At 45.9% G+C, this 19,507-nt stretch overlaps 1 protein-coding gene across 1 annotated transcript in view; it reads left to right on the forward strand.

The window, feature by feature from the left end:
- The window catches only part of LOC137439608 (mitogen-activated protein kinase 1), a 60,378-nt gene that overhangs the window by 10,821 nt on the left and 30,050 nt on the right, over positions 1 to 19,507 (forward strand). The window contains exon 2 of the mRNA XM_068135527.2: positions 18,738 to 18,920. Coding sequence (XP_067991628.2) covers positions 18,738 to 18,920 — 183 coding nt within the window. The remainder of the gene's footprint in view (positions 1 to 18,737; positions 18,921 to 19,507) is intronic.

A 19,507-nucleotide genomic window follows, 5' to 3' on the forward strand; every position in this document is an offset into this window, starting at 1 on the left:
TTTTACTTCCTCCTTTATCTCTTTCTTATCCTCTCTCCGTCGCTTCTTAATTTCGCTCATCCCTTCTTCCACTTCTTCTAATTTCTGCTTCACCTCCTTCATCTCTTCGTGCGCCCCTTTAAGTTCTTCCTCTAACTCCACTTTATTTTTTTCTATGTGCTCCCACACCTCCCGTTCTTTAACCTCCATCACCTCTACCACCTTGTCCATTTTCCTCGTCAGGTCCTCATGTACCGTCTGACACTCTTTTTTAATTACCCCTACGTCCTTTTTCATCTCCTTCTGTGTCGATTTTAAACCCTCTATTACCGCTGTGTTCTTCTTTACCTGGTCCGTTAGTCCTTTTTGTCCCTCCGTCAGCTGTTCCACCTCCTGCGTCAGGTCCTCTATGCCCCCTTGTAACTTTACAGTCCCCTTTCTCACCTCCTTCTCCATGCGCTCCTTACAGTGCCTCACCTCCTCGCGCACTCCTCCGACCTCCTCACTCACTCCTCTTCTGATCTCCTCTCCCATCACTTGCATCTCCTGCCCAGATGCCACCCTCATCTGCTCCATTTCCTCCCTATGAGCATCCAGTTTGGTTTCTACCCCCATTCTGACCCCCTCTATCTGCTGCTCCATTTGTTTAACTTCCCTTTCCGCTTGGTCCCTCATGTCCCTCAATTTGCCTTCCATACTGTTTTCTAACCCTATTAACCCATTTCTCACCTCTTTTATCCCGTTGTCTAACCCCTCAAAATTATTGTCTAACTTCCCAAATTTCTTGTCTAACTCCTTAAAATTATTGTCTAACCCCTCACTGGTACCCCTCGCTTCGTCCCTCATTACCCCCATTTGGTTTCCCATTACCCCCATTTGGTTTCCCATTACCCCCAATTGCTCACTCCGAGCCCTCGCTTCGTCCCTCATTACCCCCATTTGGTTTCCCATTACCCCCATTTGGTTTCCCATTACCCCCAATTGCTCACTCCGAGCCCTCGCTTCGTCCCTCATTACCCCCATTTGGCCCTCCAATCGCTCACTATTCTGGGCCATAAGGGCCTTTATTTGTATAAAAAAAAGGTTCAAATCCACCAGGGGCGCTGCCACGGTCGCGGGCGTGGACGCCGTGGCCATCTGCGAGGCGCCATTTTGCGCGCCCGCTACTTCGTGCGTGACGGCGCTACTTTGCGAACCTGCTACCCTCACTGCTTCGCTCTCCTCGCGTCCCTCAATTTGGTCCTGGACCGACCCTGCCTCACTCTCCACTACCGGACCCCAGCTGTCTTGGTCTGCCATAGCGCGACTTTCAAAATTCGGGTTTTTATTTTCGTATAACAAAATCAAATTTCGCCGTTATAATTTCGCGCGGGAAACGCGCTCCGAATCGATTCTACTACAAATTTGGGCCTAATAAATTTAGTCCCAGGTCCGAATTCCACTCCTCGACACCAATTGTTACAGACGCGGTGGTGGATGTTGGTTCACCGAGCGGTTTGGTATGACCGCGCCTGCACAAGTTACCCGATTATACTCGAACGTTGCCGAGTCGCGCTACGCCAGGTCAATGAAGGAAAAGGACACACGGCTGGGATTCAAATGACACGACACCAAGGGTTCAGTTCTCAAGACCTCCGGAGGAGGTTATATTATGGCGGAAGGTTAGATTACAACTACAAGAGGGACATCATAGAAAGACAGGCACTTAGACACACTTATATTAACCCCAACAGACGACAGATAAACGGGACAAAAGGCTGACTCACACGGGGATTGATGGCAAGGAAAGGCAGGTAGCGATGGCTCCAGGTGCACCTGGGCTCAGGGCAGAATCGACCCGGTCCGGTCCAGAGATGCGGGAGGTTTCACAGCGCTCGAGGTGGCGTCTTGTCTCAAGCTGGGGGCGCATCTGACGTCACGTCCGGCAAGTCGCTTCGTATATCCGGCGGGGAGTGACACGCCCTCGGCTCGTTAGCTCCGCCCCAGATGGAATCGGTCCGCCCTTCTTATTGGGTGCGGGGGGGGGTTACCAGGCTCCGCCCTTGACGAGGAGCTGACAGCCAGCCCCTTCGTGGTAACCCGTCGGAGCGCATGGTCATGGCGGCTAACCGAGCCGGTGTGAGGACGCACACTCCCCGCGCCGTCGCCGCGCCGCCCCCCTCTGCTGTTGTAGTTGTTGTTGTTGTAGCTTCTTCATGGGGAAGAGATGCGGGGAGGTATGGGAAGGTCCTAAACTCACTACTGGTGCCATATAATCACATTCTGTTGCAACGAAGAGTCAGAATTAATGGAAACGAGTCCTTAACTGACATAGACTAAGAATAACTAGCAAGATGTCCGAAAGTTGTCTACGTGAGATGCGGTGGACCTGGGCACGACATTTAATGGGGGAAAAAGGGGAAGGTCGGTTCTACAGAGTGTTGTTTACAGACAATGGGACTAGGGAATGGGGGATTGGGGATAGTTGGGGAGTATTGGGGAAATAGGGGAATATTTACAAGCGGATATGGAGGCCAAATTCCATATTCGCAACAATATACTTGATCAGGGTAAGTAGAGCGGTACTGTTAAATATTGGCTAAGGTTATGGAGCCAATTGCTTGGGGTAAAACTTCCCGGCTATGCACTATTACAATGTAATCGAGTCGTTATAGAGACCAGACAAAAAGGTCATTGTGTTATCGTGTAGGTGGATGCAGTATAGGTAGGGAGAGGAAAGGTGAGCGGTGCGAATGAGAATGCCTGCCTTGATCAAGGGGCAGGCAAGTTGTTGAATGCTCTTTCGCTCAAGTTGTTAGTGACTCTCTTAGAACTGTGGTCAACAGGCTCTGATGCTTCAAAAGGGAAACTAATTAGACTTGTTAGTTTCAAGAACATAGCAAGGACAGATGTGTACATCAGTAAAAAAAATATATAACCACCTTTAGAGGCCATTTTTCCCCGCAAAGCGGGGGTTGGCCTTTTTCGGGAACCGTGGTTGTTGTTGTTTTTCGGTCCCCTTTTTGAAGCAATGTTTTACGGCCGGATGCCCTTCCTGACGCCAACCCTTTTTGCCGCCTTTAACGACAAACAGGGAATTACCAGTGAACTGGTACTCAATTAGCCGACCTCGGAAGGATGACAGGCTGAGTCAACCCCCCTGGCGTTAATTCAGCGATTGACCGGGATTCGAACCCAGGATCCTAGGATCCTAAGCCGGCACCCTAGCCGCTAGCCCAACACCAGGGCTTATGTGTACATCAGCATGGAGCCTTATTCATCCCCAGCCAGGAACCTCTGCCTGCTCTGCCTTGCAACTCGGACCCTTCGTCGGGCGCTTCGTGCTCAACGTTGCCCTGGCCCCAGCTCCGTGACTCCTGGTTTTAGCGCATCGGGTCTCTCCTCAAGTCCGAGTTACAGGCAGGTTTTCCTCCCCCTCCTCTTCTTGGCAGCAGGTCTCTGGTTCGATCAGGAAGCGCCGAATAGCTTCTGTGTTCTGCCTTTTATTTCATTTGAACGAGGCGGAGTCTGGTGGAATCGGAGGGCAAGAAGGGTGGACCCTCGGAGAGCAAAGTTCGGATCTCCACCTCTGATCCCACACAAAGCATTGGGATTGGTGCGCTCCCAGAAGCATAGTCTTCCTCCCCTGTCAATCATTGCTGACCGTGCCAGCGCAATGTTCTTGACTCTTGTGTGGCTATTCTTCAACGATCTTTCCCACCTGGTAACTTTCCCGCCAAGTTCATTCAAACTAGAGAAAATTGCTGCTCTTTTTCACTTGTGGCTATGTGGTTTGTGTGAGGGGCAGGTGTTTAATAAATGTGGTGGTTGCGATGTATGAAAGGTAGACAAAGCAGGGACTGTCATAAAATGCATTGGGTTTGTTATTGGTCTTTCTATCGTCTTAAATGTGTCTGGATAGGTAAAGGAACCAAACTGAAGTTGTGTCTGTCTGGAAAGATGAGAAGCCAAATTAAATTAAAATGTCTAAAATGTTCAATGGTAACCAGCACAATGCTGTGAACAGATGGTAATGGACTGGAGCGGAGAGGAAGAAGAACATCGAGTGGGGAATCTGAAGGGCATCTGGAGGAAGGAAGAATACCTCTCTCTAACCCTCACATCGCAAATTTAGCATTTTTATTTATTTATTTATTTATTTATTTATTTTGTATACAAAGTCTAGGCTGGCGTAAGAGCTAACACGTAAAACACATAAAATCAAAAACAAACACATGAAACATATAATAATGGGAGTGGGAGACAACAGGGGGAGAGAGAGGAAAGCACAACAACAATAAAGAACATGGACATCAGGAGATTCTGTGGAAGGGAGAGGGAGAGGGAAGGGAGAGGGAAACAAATGGACATTACAAATACTTTCAGGAAAGAACGGAATTTGAAAAAGGTGGATTTGGGGTGTATTAACGGGGGTAGGAAAGATCAAGGTTTTTGTATGGGGGAAGATCAGAGATGGTTGTGAACAGCTGTTTTAAAGACCTGGAGGAAGGAAGGAGTGGGATTGAAGAGAGTGAGGGAGTTTGTTCCAGAGGCGGGAGAAAAAAGGAATGAATGAGTGAAAGTGAGCAGAGAGTTCCCTGAAACTTCCCTGAAAATATCTGCTGCTCTTCTTCTGCTCCAATCGGCTCATCTGATCATGTGCTTGTTAAAGTGGACATCTCTCTGACCATTCTCAGAGAGCCTCCTCAGCGTCGACGAGTCTGGCATTTCACTCAGGCCAACTGGCACGGTCTTCAAGCAGCCATCAATCATCTGGACTGGTCTCCCATCTCTACCGCCTCTGACATCAACTCATCCTGGGAATTCTTCCAAAGTAAATTGCTCTCTCTCATGCACAGATTTATCCCATCTCGTCTTCAGTTGTCATACCCTTCCTCCCGTCCATGGTACACGGAATCTTGTGGTGAGGCTATTGCCCAGAAACAACTTGCTTTCGTCTCCTGGAAAGCAAATCCAACGGAAGGAAATCTCATTTCCTTTCAAAAAGCCCGAAACAAGTGTGTGTCCACCCTCAGGAGAGCCAGGAAACAATATCTCTCCGTTCCCAGGACAGAACTCTCTTATCTGTCTCCCTCTTCCAAATCCTGGTGGCATCTGGTCAAATCTGTTTCTGGTGTTTGTCCCCCCTCCATCCCCTCCCTCACCTCAAACGGCCACACGGCTGACTCCGCACGTGAAAAAGCTGAATGCCTCAACTCTGTGTTTGCCTCCAAATCTTGTGTCCCAAACCCATCCCTCTCTGTACCCACCGTACCCAGTTGTACCCAGCTGCTCCTGGACTCTGCGTCCTTTCCTCCTGACAAGGTGGAAAAGTTTCTGTCAACCCTCGACTCTGATTCTGCAACTGCACCTGACGGCATCAGCCCACGGGTCCTAAAATCCTGTTCTTCCGCTCTTTCACTCCCTCTCTCTGTTCTCTTCACCCTCTCTTTTGCTCAAGGTCATCTGCCATCTGCTTGGAAATCTGCCAACATCACCGCTTTGCACAAAAAAGGTGCAAAAACAGATCCCAACAACTACAGACCAATCAGCCTTCTCCCAATTATCAGCAAAGTCATGGAATCCATCATTGCTTCAGATATGAAATCTTTCCTCTTCTCCAATGGCTTGATCTCTGATCATCAATTTGGTTTCAGACCTGGTCACTCTACTCTGGACATGCTGCTTCTGCTTTCTCAACAATGGATGGAGGTCCTCAATGCCAAACAGGAAATTAGAGCTGTCTCCCTTGACATATCACGTGCCTTCGATACGGTCTGGCACCCTGCTCTGCTCACCAAACGCTCCTCTTTTGGTATCCATGGAAATCTCCACGCATGGCTGGCGGACTTCCTCTCTAGTCGTAGTCAACGTGTGGCCCTGAATGGGTTTCTCTCATCTCCTCTTCCTGTTCAGGCTGGAGTTCCCCAAGGCAGTGTTCTGGGCCCTGTGCTTTTTCTGGTCTTCATCAATGATCTCTCTGACTCTCTTGAAAATCCTCTCTATCTCTTTGCTGACGACTCTACTCTCTGTCGCTCCATTCTTCATCCCTCAGATCGGCAGTCTGCAGCCTCCTCACTCTCTGCAGACCTGGACAAAATCACAGACTGGGCAAACAAGTGGAACATGTGTTACGGATTCCGGGTTTAGGTGAATTACTATTCAGGTCATTGCTTATTAATGTTTATTCTCTTAAAGGTTGTTGTGGTTAAATGGTTAAAGAGGCTCCGGATAACAGGAGACCGGAAACGGGATGGTGAACCGGAAGAAGAAAAAGACAGGAGGTCCGGGAGAAAGCGGCCATCTTCTGCTCCTCGCCCAGCTCCGACGCGAGCGGGGTCGATATTGATTAGCGTTGGGACCGCTGAGTTTGAAAAGCCCGTCTGGCGAGAGGAGTTACCTGCGCGGGGTGATTGCCTGTTACGTGTCAGGTTGCCGTGGCTTCCTGGAAGGAACCAAGCGTCCGGCACTGTTCGCCTCGACGCCTCCGAGGGCGTGTACGGGTCGCACCTTGGGCCTCGCACGCTCTGCGAGCCGCGCTTTGCTTTGCCTGCTTTGCTTTGCAAGGAGGTGTGCGCTGCAGCAGCTGTTCCCGGTACGCGACGTGCACGTTTGGAGCACGTCAGCCAGGGGTCCGTTCAACCGCCTGTGTGCGGAGAAGTCGACCTTCACCTTGGTCTGGAGGGGCCCAGAGACATTGTGAGGGACAGTGACTATTGAGGGGTCGTGAGTGGGGAAAGGGGGGAAATATATGAGATGGCCATCTTCGTAATATTGCTGATTGATTGTTGATTGTTGTTGATGGATTGAGAATATATTATTAATTGATCCGGATCCTTGGTGTGGGGTTGCTTATTGACCTGAATTGTTTGTCTTTCCTATTGATTGCATTACGAACGCGTATAAATCAGATATCTTTCTGGCGGGGTCCTCCCACGGTCCGGGGGTCACTAAGACCAGGTAGTTACCGGGAGGACCACGTAACAGAATTGGGGGCTCGTCCAATTGAATTCTGGGATATAAAATTGTATAAATAATAAAATAATATTGTTATTAATTAAAATTTATTAATTAATTATTAATTGGTAAATTTTTGGGAAATTGTGGTAAAGTCTTGGGGGAAGGTTAACAGGTGTTAACGATAGGCACCATGGTGTTTGTGGCACAGAACTTTGCGGTAACCCCGAGTGAGGCACAGTTCCGAGCGTTACTAAAATCGGACCTCTTGAAATTGGCCAAACATTTTAACTTGGAGGTCCGAACTAATTTGAGGAAGGCAGAGTTGCAGACTGCGGTGATACAATCTATGGTGGGATTAGGAACATGGGACGAGTTAGCCTGGGAGTGGCTACCCGAAGAACCAGAAGACGTTGAGCTCCGGAAACTGGAGTTGCAATTACGGAGCCAGGAACGGATCAAAGAAGAAGAAAGGAAAGCAGAAAAGGAAAGAGCAGAAGAAGAAAGGAGAGTGGAACGAGAACTCCAGGAAAGGTTAGAAAGGATGAAAACAGAGGAAAGTAAAGCAGAAGAGAGGAGAGAAGAGAAACAAGCAGAGGAAAGGAGAGTGGAACGAGAACTCCAGGAAAGGTTAGAAGGGAGAAAAGCAGAGGAGAGGAGAGCTGCAAGGGAACTCGAAGCAGAGGAGAGAAAAGCGGAAAGGGAATTAAAGGAACGTGACATGGAGCTTCAGCAAGAAATTAAATTCAAGGAGCTGGAGTTAATGAGAGAACGGGGAGAGGTACCACCCTTGCTGACTGGGCCGACACCTAGCCAGAACACCTGGGATGTGGGCAGACATGTGAGGCTGGTTCCACCCTTCAGTGAAAAGGAAGTCGCTAAATTTTTTCCACACTTTGAGAAAGTGGCTCGACAGTTAAACTGGCCGGAGGAGGCCTGGACCATACTAGTGCAAAGTGTGCTGGTGGGTAAAGCTCAAGATATTTATTCGGCGCTACCAATGGATCAATGTGCAGATTATGAGGTATTGAAGAAGCACATTCTCAAAGCCTATGAGTTGGTTCCTGAAGCTTCCCGGCAAAAATTCAGGAATACCAGGAAGAGGGAGAGTGAGACCCATGTGGAGTTTGCCAGAGTGAAAGAAAACATGTTTGATCGGTGGTGTGAGTCAAAAGAAGTCGGGAACGACTTCGAAGCATTGCGTGACTTGATCCTGGTGGAGGAATTTCAACAGTGTGTCCACGAGGACATCAAAGTGTACCTGCAGGAAAAGAAAGTACCGAAGTTGTGGGACGCAGCCACCATGGCAGATGATTATGCCTTAACACACCGGATAGGGGTCCACGAACCTAACTCCTCGCCTAGATTTCCGCAGGGGAGTTGTGGAACAGCAGGTGCGGAGAACGACAATACATGGCGGCGGCCTCGAGATGATTATGGGGACAACGCTGATACCCGAACTGTTCGAAATCAGAGGGCGACGGGCCCAGGACAAACTTATTTTTCGGGGGGCCCGAGGCAGACCACGAGTTTTTCCTCCGGACCTACTTGCGCTTTTTGCAAGAAACCTGGACACGATGTCCAGTTGTTACCTCATGAAAAGGGAAAACCCAGAGCGGAGTCCGACTATTACAACTCCGAATGCGATGGCAAGCGTAAGAAATTGCCCACAGAAGAGTTACCAACCATTTATTTATGAGGGGTTGGTCTCACTCGAGGGAGACTTGACTAACCCAAGACCTGTTAGGGTATTGAGGGACACAGGAGCCCATCAATCCTTAATGCTTGAAGGCATTTTGCCATTGTCAAAGAGTACCGCAACTGGTGATAGGGTTCGGTTACAAGGGATCGGTGGCTGTGTTAGTGCCCCACTTCATGTTATCCATTTGGAATCCGATTTGGTGTCAGGACCGGTCACCGTCGGTTTACAAGCCACGCTTCCTGTAGAGGGAGTATCTGTGATTATCGGGAATGATTTGGCCGGGGGGCAAATTTATGGTAACCCGAGGGTGGGTAAAGAGCACCGCAGGGGAAATAACACCACCCCAGCTCGGGATGGCGACAAAAGTGCCAAGTTATTTGTAGGGGGACTGAACTTCAACACAGAGGAAGAAGTTCTGACCTCTGTCTTCAACAGATATGGGCCGCTGGTGGAAGTGCGGGTGGTAAAAGACAGGGAAACGCAACGGTCAAGAGGGTTCGGCTTTGTCACGTTTGCAAGCACAAAAGACGCCAGGGAGGCAGAGAAGAATTGGAATGGTAAGGATTTGGAGGGTCGGACCATAACAGTAGGGAAGGCATTTCGTAGGCGTCGAGAGGTCTACAGAAGAGGACCACTTGGCGGTAGTTTTGGTGTTGGCAGCAGCCGATATTACTATGGAGGCTCCCAGAGTTACGGCATCTCCCGAAAGAATGATTGGCAGAGGACTGGCCGAGAAGGAGACCGCCAGTCAGGTGACTGCTGGGACAAGGGGTCCCACCGTAACTGTTAGGAGTCCGGAGAAGTTGAAGCACTCTATATACGGCGGAGCCGCCGAGCCTGGGCTCCTACACGGGCTAACCGTGAACGCCACGTTCTTAAAAGGCGTCCCGGTAGGGAACGTTCCTGCACGGACTAACCGTGAACTCCACGTTCTTAAAGGCATCCATGTAATGAACTTTCCTCCCCGGACTAACCGTGAACCCCACATTCCTTAAGGCGTCCATGTAGTGAGTACTCAGCTGGGCCTCCATCCAAGAGCAACTAGAAGTTGTTGACGCTTGGTCTAGAGGGAATTACCTTGGAATCTCTGGGGGGTTTTGGTGAAAGTTTGTTGCTTTATTTTTGAGATGCGATAATTGTGCCCGGGGGGAACTGATGATTTGGGGTGTGAGTTATTTTGTTTGTTTATCAAAGTTGGCCTGCAAAGAAAGTTTTCGCTGGGTTCAAACTTTCTTTCTTGAAGGGGGGGAGTGTTACGGATTCCGGGTTTAGGTGAATTACTATTCAGGTCATTGCTTATTAATGTTTATTCTATTAAAGGTTGTTGTGGTTAAATGGTTAGAGAGGCTCCGGATAACAGGAGACCGGAAACGGGATGGTGAACCGGAAGAAGAAAAAGACAGGAGGTCCGGGAGAAAGCGGCCATCTTCTGCTCCTCGCCCAGCTCCGACGCGAGCGGGGTCGATATTGATTAGCGTTGGGAATGCTGAGTTTGAAAAGCCCGTCTGGCGAGAGGAGTTACCTGCGCGGGGTGATTGCCTGTTACGTGTCAGGTTGCCGTGGCTTCCTGGAAGGAACCAAGCGTCCGGCACTGTTCGCCTCGACGCCTCCGAGGGAGTGTACGGGTCGCACCTTGGGCCTCGCGCGCTCTGCGAGCGGCGCTTTGCTTTGTCCGCTTTGCTTTGCAAGGAGGTGTGCGCTGCAGCAGCTGTTCCCGGTACGCGACGTGCACGTTTGGAGCACGTCAGCCAGGGGTCCGTTCAACCGCCCGTGTGCGGAGAAGTCGACCTTCACCTTGGTCTGGAGGGGCCCAGAGACATTGTGAGGGACAGTGACTATTGAGGGGTCGTGAGTGGGGAAAGGGGGGAAATATATGAGATGGCCATCTTAGTAATATTGCTGATTGATTGTTGATGGATTGAGAATATATTATTAATTGATCCGGATCCTTGGTGTGGGGTTGCTTATTGACCTGAATTGTTTGTGTCTTTCCTATTGATTGCATTACGAACGCGTATAAATCGGATATCTTTCTGGCGGGGTCCTCCCACGGTCCGGGGGTCACTAAGACCAGGTAGTTACCGGGAGGACCACGTAACACATGTCTTTCAATCCTGACAAATCTCACACTCTTTCGATGTCTCTCCGAAAAGACCGACTGGACAACCCTCCCATCCACTTTCTGAATAATCCTCTCCAAGAAGTTCTGTCACTCAAGCTTTTGGGTCTCACTATCTGCCACGATCTTTCCTGGGAAAACCACATTTGAAATCTGGCCTCCAAAGCCAGTCACCGACTGGGCATCCTCCGTCGTGCGAAGTCCTTCCTTGGCCCACCTGAGCTCCTCACCACATACAAGGCTTTCATCCGCCGCTCAATGGAATACTGCTCTCCCCTCTGGGCTGGTGCTCCTGCCTCACACCTAGCTCGTCTTCACGCTGTTGAAACCAAAGCATTCAGAATCATTGGAATCTCCCGCGATGAAGCTAACTCCGATGGCCTTTCATTTACTCACTGCAGGCAGGTTGGTGGTCTTTCCGTCTTCTATCGACTCCTCTCTGGCCTTGCCCCCCCCCCCCCCCCCAGCTCTCTCTGGGCTCTGTCCCGCAAATATTCCTACAGGTCGCACAAGATCTGCCTGCAACCCTCTTATGGTTAAACTGCCAAAATCAAGACTCTCTGCTCACCTTCACTCCTTCATTCCTCTTTTCTCCCGCCTCTGGAATAAACTCCCTCACTGTCTTCAATCCCACTCCACCCTCCAGGTCTTTAAAACAGCAGTTCACCACCATCTCTTATCTTCCCCCATCCAAAACCTTGATCTTTTCTACCCCCGCTAATTTCACCCCAATTCCACTTTTTTGAAATACCAACTTCTGTCCTGGAAGTCCTTGGTGTCCTTGTGTTTTATACTTCTCCCTCCCCCCACCCCTTCCCACACCTCCTCCCCCCAAGCCCTCTCCCTCCCACACATCTCCCTGCTCTCAAATGTTGTGTGCTCTCAAGTGTTTGTGTGCTTCCCCTTCTCTCCCCATCTTGTCTTCCGCTCCCTCTTTTTATATATTTTGTTTGTCTGGTTGATTTGTTTGTGAAGTAAATGTCAGCTCTTTCACGAGCCTCGATTCAGTATACAAAAAAAAAAAAGTCTTAATTTTGGCAGTTTCACCAGAAGAGGGTTGCTGGCAGATCGTGTGTGTCCTGCAGGAAAATTTGGGGGACAGAGCTAGGTCAGAAAGGAGTTGGAAGACAGAAAAACCACCAACCTGCCTGTGGTGAGAGAGTGAAGGCCCTCAATCGGCTTCATCGCGGGAGATACCAATGATTCTAAAAGCCTTTGTTTCTACAGCGTGAAGCTGAGCTAGGTGTGAGGCAGGAGCACCAGCCCAGAGGGGAGAGCAGAACTCCATCAATAGTCAGGTTCACTATGTTTTTTTTGTTCAAAAATTTTGGAGATTAGCAAAACTATACATTTTTGGAATATTCAGAGCATGAGGAATCCACAAATAAATGTTGGCATTTGCGTAGACACCTGCATGGCCGCAATTTTGGATTTTCAAAATGGCCACCATAAAATACATAATTTGCGCTATCTCAGCTTCTAGTCAACCTAGAATCTTATTTAAATATGCTAATCCTATGTTTTCTGGGTCAAGAAAACCATTGGTGGGATCATTAGACTTCTAATCCTCACACTTGCTTCACTTTTAGGACTTTCCAGATGACACTCAGGACAGTGATGAAGATCTGTAAAAGCATATTCCTGAAAGACCTAGTAGATCCTGTGTATAGGACTTGTAGTTCAATCTGATACTAACAAGGCTGCTTTCTTGCTTTATAAACCCATACCTATAACTTCAAAGGACTTGCAATATCATGTATTATGCAACACAGTTATATCACAAATAACATGAATGTGCATTGCGTAGAGTGAGAGCTTTGTCGACAATGGTCAGTCGATCGAGTATGCAGCCCTCGCAAACATCTGTAGGCCTAGGCCTAGCTAGGCTAGGTTGTTTGATCTTGGGCTTAGAATTAAAATTCAAATTAATTTTATTGAATGGATAGATTGGGATAGAATGCAGGACTTAGCTACTGTAGGCTATATAGTCTGGACTTCTAGTCGACTGGACCAGGTACGTAGGTCCGACTGGCAGGTACGTTCTGAAATTGGTGTACCTGGCTTAAATGAAGTCGGTGTAGCTGGCGGAAAACTGAAGTCGGTGTAGATGGCGGAAAACTGAAATTGGTGTACCTGGCTTAAATGAAGTCGGTGTAGCTGGCGTAAATGATGAGCGGTTTCGAATTCAAAATCCGTTCTGTACAGTACTGTATTGTAATTTATTGATTTTAATCACCAGGTGAAAATAATTTATCGGTCGCACCAGACCAAAGCAAGATCACGTGAGCAAGATGGCGGATCATGGAAGGGACAATTAAAATGACAACATGAAATTTTGTTCCCAAGGGAATGGGGAATGACAGTGAAATTTTGAATGTATTTACATATACATGCAATTGCCATAGAGGTTCGCTTACGAAGCGGAAAACTGAAGTCGAGTGTAGCTGGCGGAAAATTGAAGACGGTGTAGCTGGTGGAAAAAAAGAAGTCGGTGTAGCTGGCGTAAATGATGAGCGGTTTCAAATTCAAAATCCGTTCTGTATTGTAGTTTATTGATTTTAATCACCAGGTGAAAATAATTTATCGGTCGCGCCAGACCAAAGCAAAATCACGTGAGCAAGATGGCGGATCATGGAAGGGACAAGATGGCGGATCATTTGAAATGACAACATGAAATTTTGTTCCCAAGGGAATGGGGAAAAATTTGAATTTTTTTTTTTTGTGAAATTTGAAATGAAAGTTAAATTTTGAATGGATTTACATATACATGCAATTGCCATAGAGGCTCGCTTACGAAGCTCTCTATAAAGACAATGGTTTTCAATTACCTTTGTTTGTTGCTTTTCTATAATCCTGAGCACTATTTTGAGGCCTTTATTGGATTCCTTGACCCAGGAAACATAGGATTAGCGTATTTAATTAAGTTTCTAGGTTGACTAGAAGCCGAGATAGCACAAAATATGTATTTTATGGTGGCCATTTTAAAAATCCAAAATGGCGGCCATGCAGGTGTCTGTGCAAATGCCAACATTGATTTTCGGATTCTCCATGCTCTGATGATTCCAAAAATGTACAGGTTTGCTAATCTCCCAAATTTTTGAACCAAATTCTATTAGTTAACATGGTGAACCTGACTACAAGCTGTGGATGAAAGTTTTGTATGTGGTGAGAAGCTCAGTAGTGCCAAGAAAGGACTTCACATGACTGAGGATGCCCTGACGGCAACTGGCTTTGGAGACAAGCTTGGAAATGTGGTTTTCCCAGGAAAGATCATGGCAGATAGTGAGATCCAGAAGCTTGAGTGACAGAACTTCTTCGAGAGGATTGTTGAGAAAGTAGATGGGGAGTTTTCCAGACGGTATTTTCAGAGAGACATAGGAGAGTTAAAGTGAGAGTGTGAGATTTGTCAGGATTGAAAGACATGTTCCACTTGTTTGACCAGTTTGTGGTTTTGTTCAGGTCTGCAGAGAGTGAAGAGGCTACTGACTGCTGATCTGAGGGTTGAGATATAGAGCGGCAGAGGGGGGAGTCATCAGTAAAGAGGTAGAGAGGATTTTTCAGAGAGTCGGAGAGATCATTGATGAAGACGAGGAAAAGCACAGGGCCCAGAACACTGCCTTGAGGAACTCCAGCCTGGACAGGAAGAGGAGATGAGAGCATTCCATTGAGAGCCACACATCGACTATGACCGGAGAGGAAGTCCGCAAGCCATGCGTGGAGATTGCCATAGATACCATACGAAGATAGTTTGGTGAGCAGGATGGGGTGCTACAACGTATCGAAGGCACGAGATATGTTGAGGGAGACTGCTCTGATTTCCTGTTTGGTGTTGAGGACCTCCATCCATTGTTGAAACAGGGGAAGCAACATGTCCAGAGTAGAGTGGCCTGGTCTGAATCCAAATTGATGCTCATGGATCAAGCCATGAGAGAAGAGGAAGGATTTCATGTTGGAAGCAATGATGAATTCCATGACCTTGCTGATGATTGGGAGCAGGCTGATTTGTCTGTAGTTGAAAGGATCTGTTTTTGTACCTTTTGTGTAAAGCGGTAATGTTGGCTGATGTCCAAGCAGATGACAGATGACATTGAGCAAATGAAAGGGTGAAAAGAACAGAAAGAGGGTCTGCAAGAACAGCAAAACAGGTTTTTAGGACACGTGGGCTGATGCCGTCTGGACCAGTTGCAGAATCGTAGTCGAGGTTTGACAGCAAACTTCCCCACCTTGTTGGGAGGAAAGGCCACAGCTCCATTAGCAGCTGGGGTCGACTGGGTAAGGTGGGTACAGAGAGCGATGGGTTTGGGACACAAGATTTCGAAGCAAATAGAGTTGAGGCATTCAGCTTTTCACTTACGGTGTCAGGTGTGGAGCCATTTGAGGTAAGGGAGGTGATGAAGGGGGAACAAACACTGGAAACAGACTTGACCTGATATCACCAGGATTTGGAGGAGGGAGACAGCTTTGAGTTTTCAGTCTTGAGATTAGAGAGATATTGTTTCCTGGCTCTCCTGAGGATAGACACACATTTGATCTGAGCTTTGTGAAGGGAACTGAGATTGCCTCCATTTGGATTTGCCTTCCATGAGGTGACAGCACGTTGTTTCACGGCAAGAAATCTTCGAAGATCAGAGAACCTAGGGTCCTGAGTTCAAGCCCCTGTGATACCATTGAATTAAGAATTGGTGGGTTGACTCAAGCTGTCATCCTTCTGAGGTCTGTAAAATGAGTACCAGCTTACTGGGAAAAATGTGCTATTGGAGATCCTGTGTCCAAGTGGTGACCCATCCAGGATTGTGCCCAATAGCCTAGGAAAACTCCTTGAAACTCTAACTTTTTCTGTAACCTCATCATAATAAGGCCATGTACATTTTATTTGACTATGTTAAATGGTATGGAAAAAAGTCTGAAAACCACAGACGGGACAGATGAACGGACTTGAAAAAATGAGAAAGAAGTGAAAAAGGAAAAAAGAACAAAGATGTTGGGAAGAACCCGGATAGATAAATTTCAGCAGTTATTCCCCAGGCTCAAACGCAACAACAGGTAACAAAGGCATCAGCATGAATCAGATTGTGTCGGAACTCAAATCAGTAACTGGATTGGCTTCAATTGTGGCTGTATCAGAGGAGGCAAGTGATTCACTAGGTGAACAACAGTATTAGGAAAATCTCTGTATGTGGTGCGCTCCTCAGGAATGAGGATTCTCAGATAAGACAGCAATGATGATTTGACCAGGAACTTCTTTATAATGGTCTTCACAAACTTAACATGGAGTATTTTAGCATAGTATCTTCATTCCCTTTTGGTGAAACTCCCAGAATCGCTGCTCACCTCCACTCATTCATTCATTCCCACCTGTGGAATCAACTTCCACAGTCTCTTCAATTTCATTCTTCCCTCCAGGTCTTCAAGACAACTGTTCACCACCATCTGGAGAATCCTCCACCCTAAACCATGATCATTTCAAGATATTGGGGAAGAGGAGGACAAGATTGAGGTTGTGAATACATGCCATCACTGGCAATTGAAGAGCAGTGGCATCGAAGTGAAGAACACCAAATTCCATTAATTGCTTGCTTAAAAATTTCAAATACAGTATATCACTTTTATTTTGAAGGTAGACACCCATTCGGTCTGCTGATGTTGTTACTCCCACCAGCCAGATGAAAGTTGGTGGGATGATTGCCCTTGGGATAAGGAAGAATTGATTAGTTTTTGGTGAAGCTCAGGATATTATTCCAGATCCAGGAATTTTTTGAAGGATTATTTACCATTGGAAGATAGGGCTCATTTTTTTTTAAACATTATCTTCTATATGTTCTATATTTAACATTGTGATATGAAAATAGTTTTCATATTTGTTGTAAATGTAGTTTAAACTCGTGGTTATGCGTTAGAGCGGTGTATTTTGTTAGCAGCGTCGTCTTCAAGTTTTTAAAATTTATTTATTTATAATAAAGACATATTCTGTCATTTTAAAACCACCAAAGTGTGTTCGGTTTCCCGTTTCATAAAATGTATCGTTTGATACGTATAATACTTTAAAACTGTTTGTTTTGTTTTGTTTTTACCTCAAAGAGATATCAACATTTACCTCAGCGAATGTCAATCGCGGTGTCAGTATTTGATGAACTTATAAAGACTTTAGGTGAGTTATAAGTGTGACCAGCATGTGCACGGGATTCTTCCCAGAAGAATGAGTGGTCGCATTAGCTTGTACGACTTAAAATGAGCGAGTTTTGTTTTGACGTTTGGGCCAGTTTTACATGTTGTATCTCTAGGGAATGAAACGAACGTTTTTCCTGGCTTACAATTTTATTTGAAGTCACACATGCCTCAAAATACACTCACTTATATAGAATTGAACGCTGAATCCGAAAATGTAAGTGAAATTGCCTTTTTTAAAAAACATTATCTTCTATATATTCTAAATACTAGGGCATTGCCCGTACTATATCTATATCTAAAATTATATCCCCCCCCTCTATTTACATGAAATGGTTTGGTCCAAAGCGAACGGCTTCCGGAGTTTGGTAAAGAAATCGCCATCGCGTGCACAAACGCGCAGGAAAGCGAATGAATCGCAAATTCGTTTTTATTAGTTTTAAAACATAGTTTAACGCCAACATAGTTTGCAAACGTGAAATAAATGAATACGCTCTCAAATGTGCCATCCGAGGCAGAGTGTGTCCGCCACGTTCGGCACACGCGATAGTTCGCTGCTCTCTGATTGGTTGAATCGTTTTTTGGACATAGCTCGGTAAGTAATTGTCCGATTAATATGAAACCTTGAAAAGGCACATCCTCGGGTCCCCAGCAATATACCTGGCAAGTTAAAAGTATATCGGACCCGTGGTTGTCGAGAAACAGCGGTCACAGACAAACAGACGTACAAACGTACAGAGATTACTGGAATTATAGATAGATCTAAATATATATCTATGCAGTGTCTGTCTTGTGTTGTCTTGTCTTGTCTTGTGTTGTCACTGAACTACTCCCTCAAACTTTTGTGAAATCGTACTATTCCAACTTGACCCACGGTGGGAGTATGCGCTCTACTGAGTGGCGTTCTAGTTTCATAATTTTATTTATTACCCTTGCCCGAGGAGAGAGTATTGCATTTGAGTCAGTTTGTTTGTTTGTCCGCACAGAATGAATATGATTTTCTCTGCAACCGTTGGTCCGATTGACAGGAAATTTTCACCATAGGTGCTACTCCACCTGTATAATTTTTTTAATGACAATTATGATGTTATAGGCCACGTGGTTCGGCCGCCATCTTGGAAAAAACGGGGAAAAAATTGCACCTCTTTTTCCCCCCGAAAGCGGTGAATAGAACAAAATTGAGACATGGCTCATTGTAAAGAACTCACAATGGGGAATAAAATGTGTTAATGATGATGTCATAGGTGCCTCCATTATGACATCATTCGACAAGTACAAAACTTCATCCGATCAAGATGAAATTTCTTGAGCGTCATGTAGGCATAAATTGGTGGAGAAAAAAAAATGATGTAATCGTTTACGTGGTTCGGCCGCCATATTTGTTTTAACACAAAAGCCTGAAAAACCACTGAAAACACATCCTGGTGAGTGTCTTCAATCTGATTGCTCTTTCTTGTTTATTATTGATTTTCTTTTCGGTGTTTGCATTGTTTTTTGCATTTCTACATTTTAATATTACTTTCTACCATTTTAAATTAACTGGGGAAAAAGCCTGAGGGGTAAGTGAACTTTTGTCATTGGTTGACTCTAATTTACTTTGTATTTTTCTTCAGGTGCCATGTTTATATATATATATATATATATATATATACATATATATATATATATATATATATATATATATATATATATATATATATATATATATATATATATATATATATATATATGTATAATTTTTTTTTTCAACTATACCTGAAATATTTTGGTGAAAACCTGATTTCTTTTATAAACCATCTTTCTCTGCTTTTGCAATGAGTTGTAATTTTGTTGCAGTGCTGCTTTGAACAATGTCAACAATGTTCGGGTGGCAATCAAGAAAATCAGTCCATTTGAGCACCAAACATACTGCCAGCGCACTCTGAGAGAGATAAAGATCTTGCTGCGATTCAAACATGAGAATATCATTGGTATCAACGACATTCTGCGTGCTGCCACCCTGGAGCAGATGAAGGATGTGTATCCTCATTCTTGTTGTTCAAATCATAAAATATATTGAAATTTGCATTGCTGTCACAAAAAGCTCGGCGTTCTTGAGTCTTTATAATTGAGCCTTTTTTGGTGTTTGTGTTATGGTCACCATCTCTAAGCCAGGTGGAATTGTGGTAGTTGAAGTCAGAGTCTAAAAAGAGTTTGATTAAGAGGAGTGGTGGATGCAGTAGTTCGCTGAGAGCGGTTCATGCACAGTCGTCAATTTGGAGGGTGACACTACGCACATAAAGAAGACATTGCTGTGGAAAGGGACATTAAATAGAGAATGGGCAGGACACAGTGGAGTTGGGACTATTATATGGGAAAGGGAGATATTGACTTTGACTACAATTCCACCAGCACCAGGTGTATTGCATATACACTACTCACAATAAGTTAGGGATATTGGCACGTTCTACGGTGTGGTTGATTTTTTGTATTAATTATGTTGAAAAAAGTTGTTGGACCTAATTCTATGGTTATTAATGAGTGTGAAAAAACACAGCATTCTTGATTTCAATACCACAACCCTAACCCCTATAAAAAAAAGAAACTCACTCCCACAATATCCCTAA

Source organism: Myxine glutinosa, chromosome 14 (assembly GCF_964187855.1).
Source record: "Myxine glutinosa chromosome 14, kmMyxGlut1.1, whole genome shotgun sequence".
Classification (NCBI taxonomy): Eukaryota; Metazoa; Chordata; class Myxini; order Myxiniformes; family Myxinidae; genus Myxine; species Myxine glutinosa.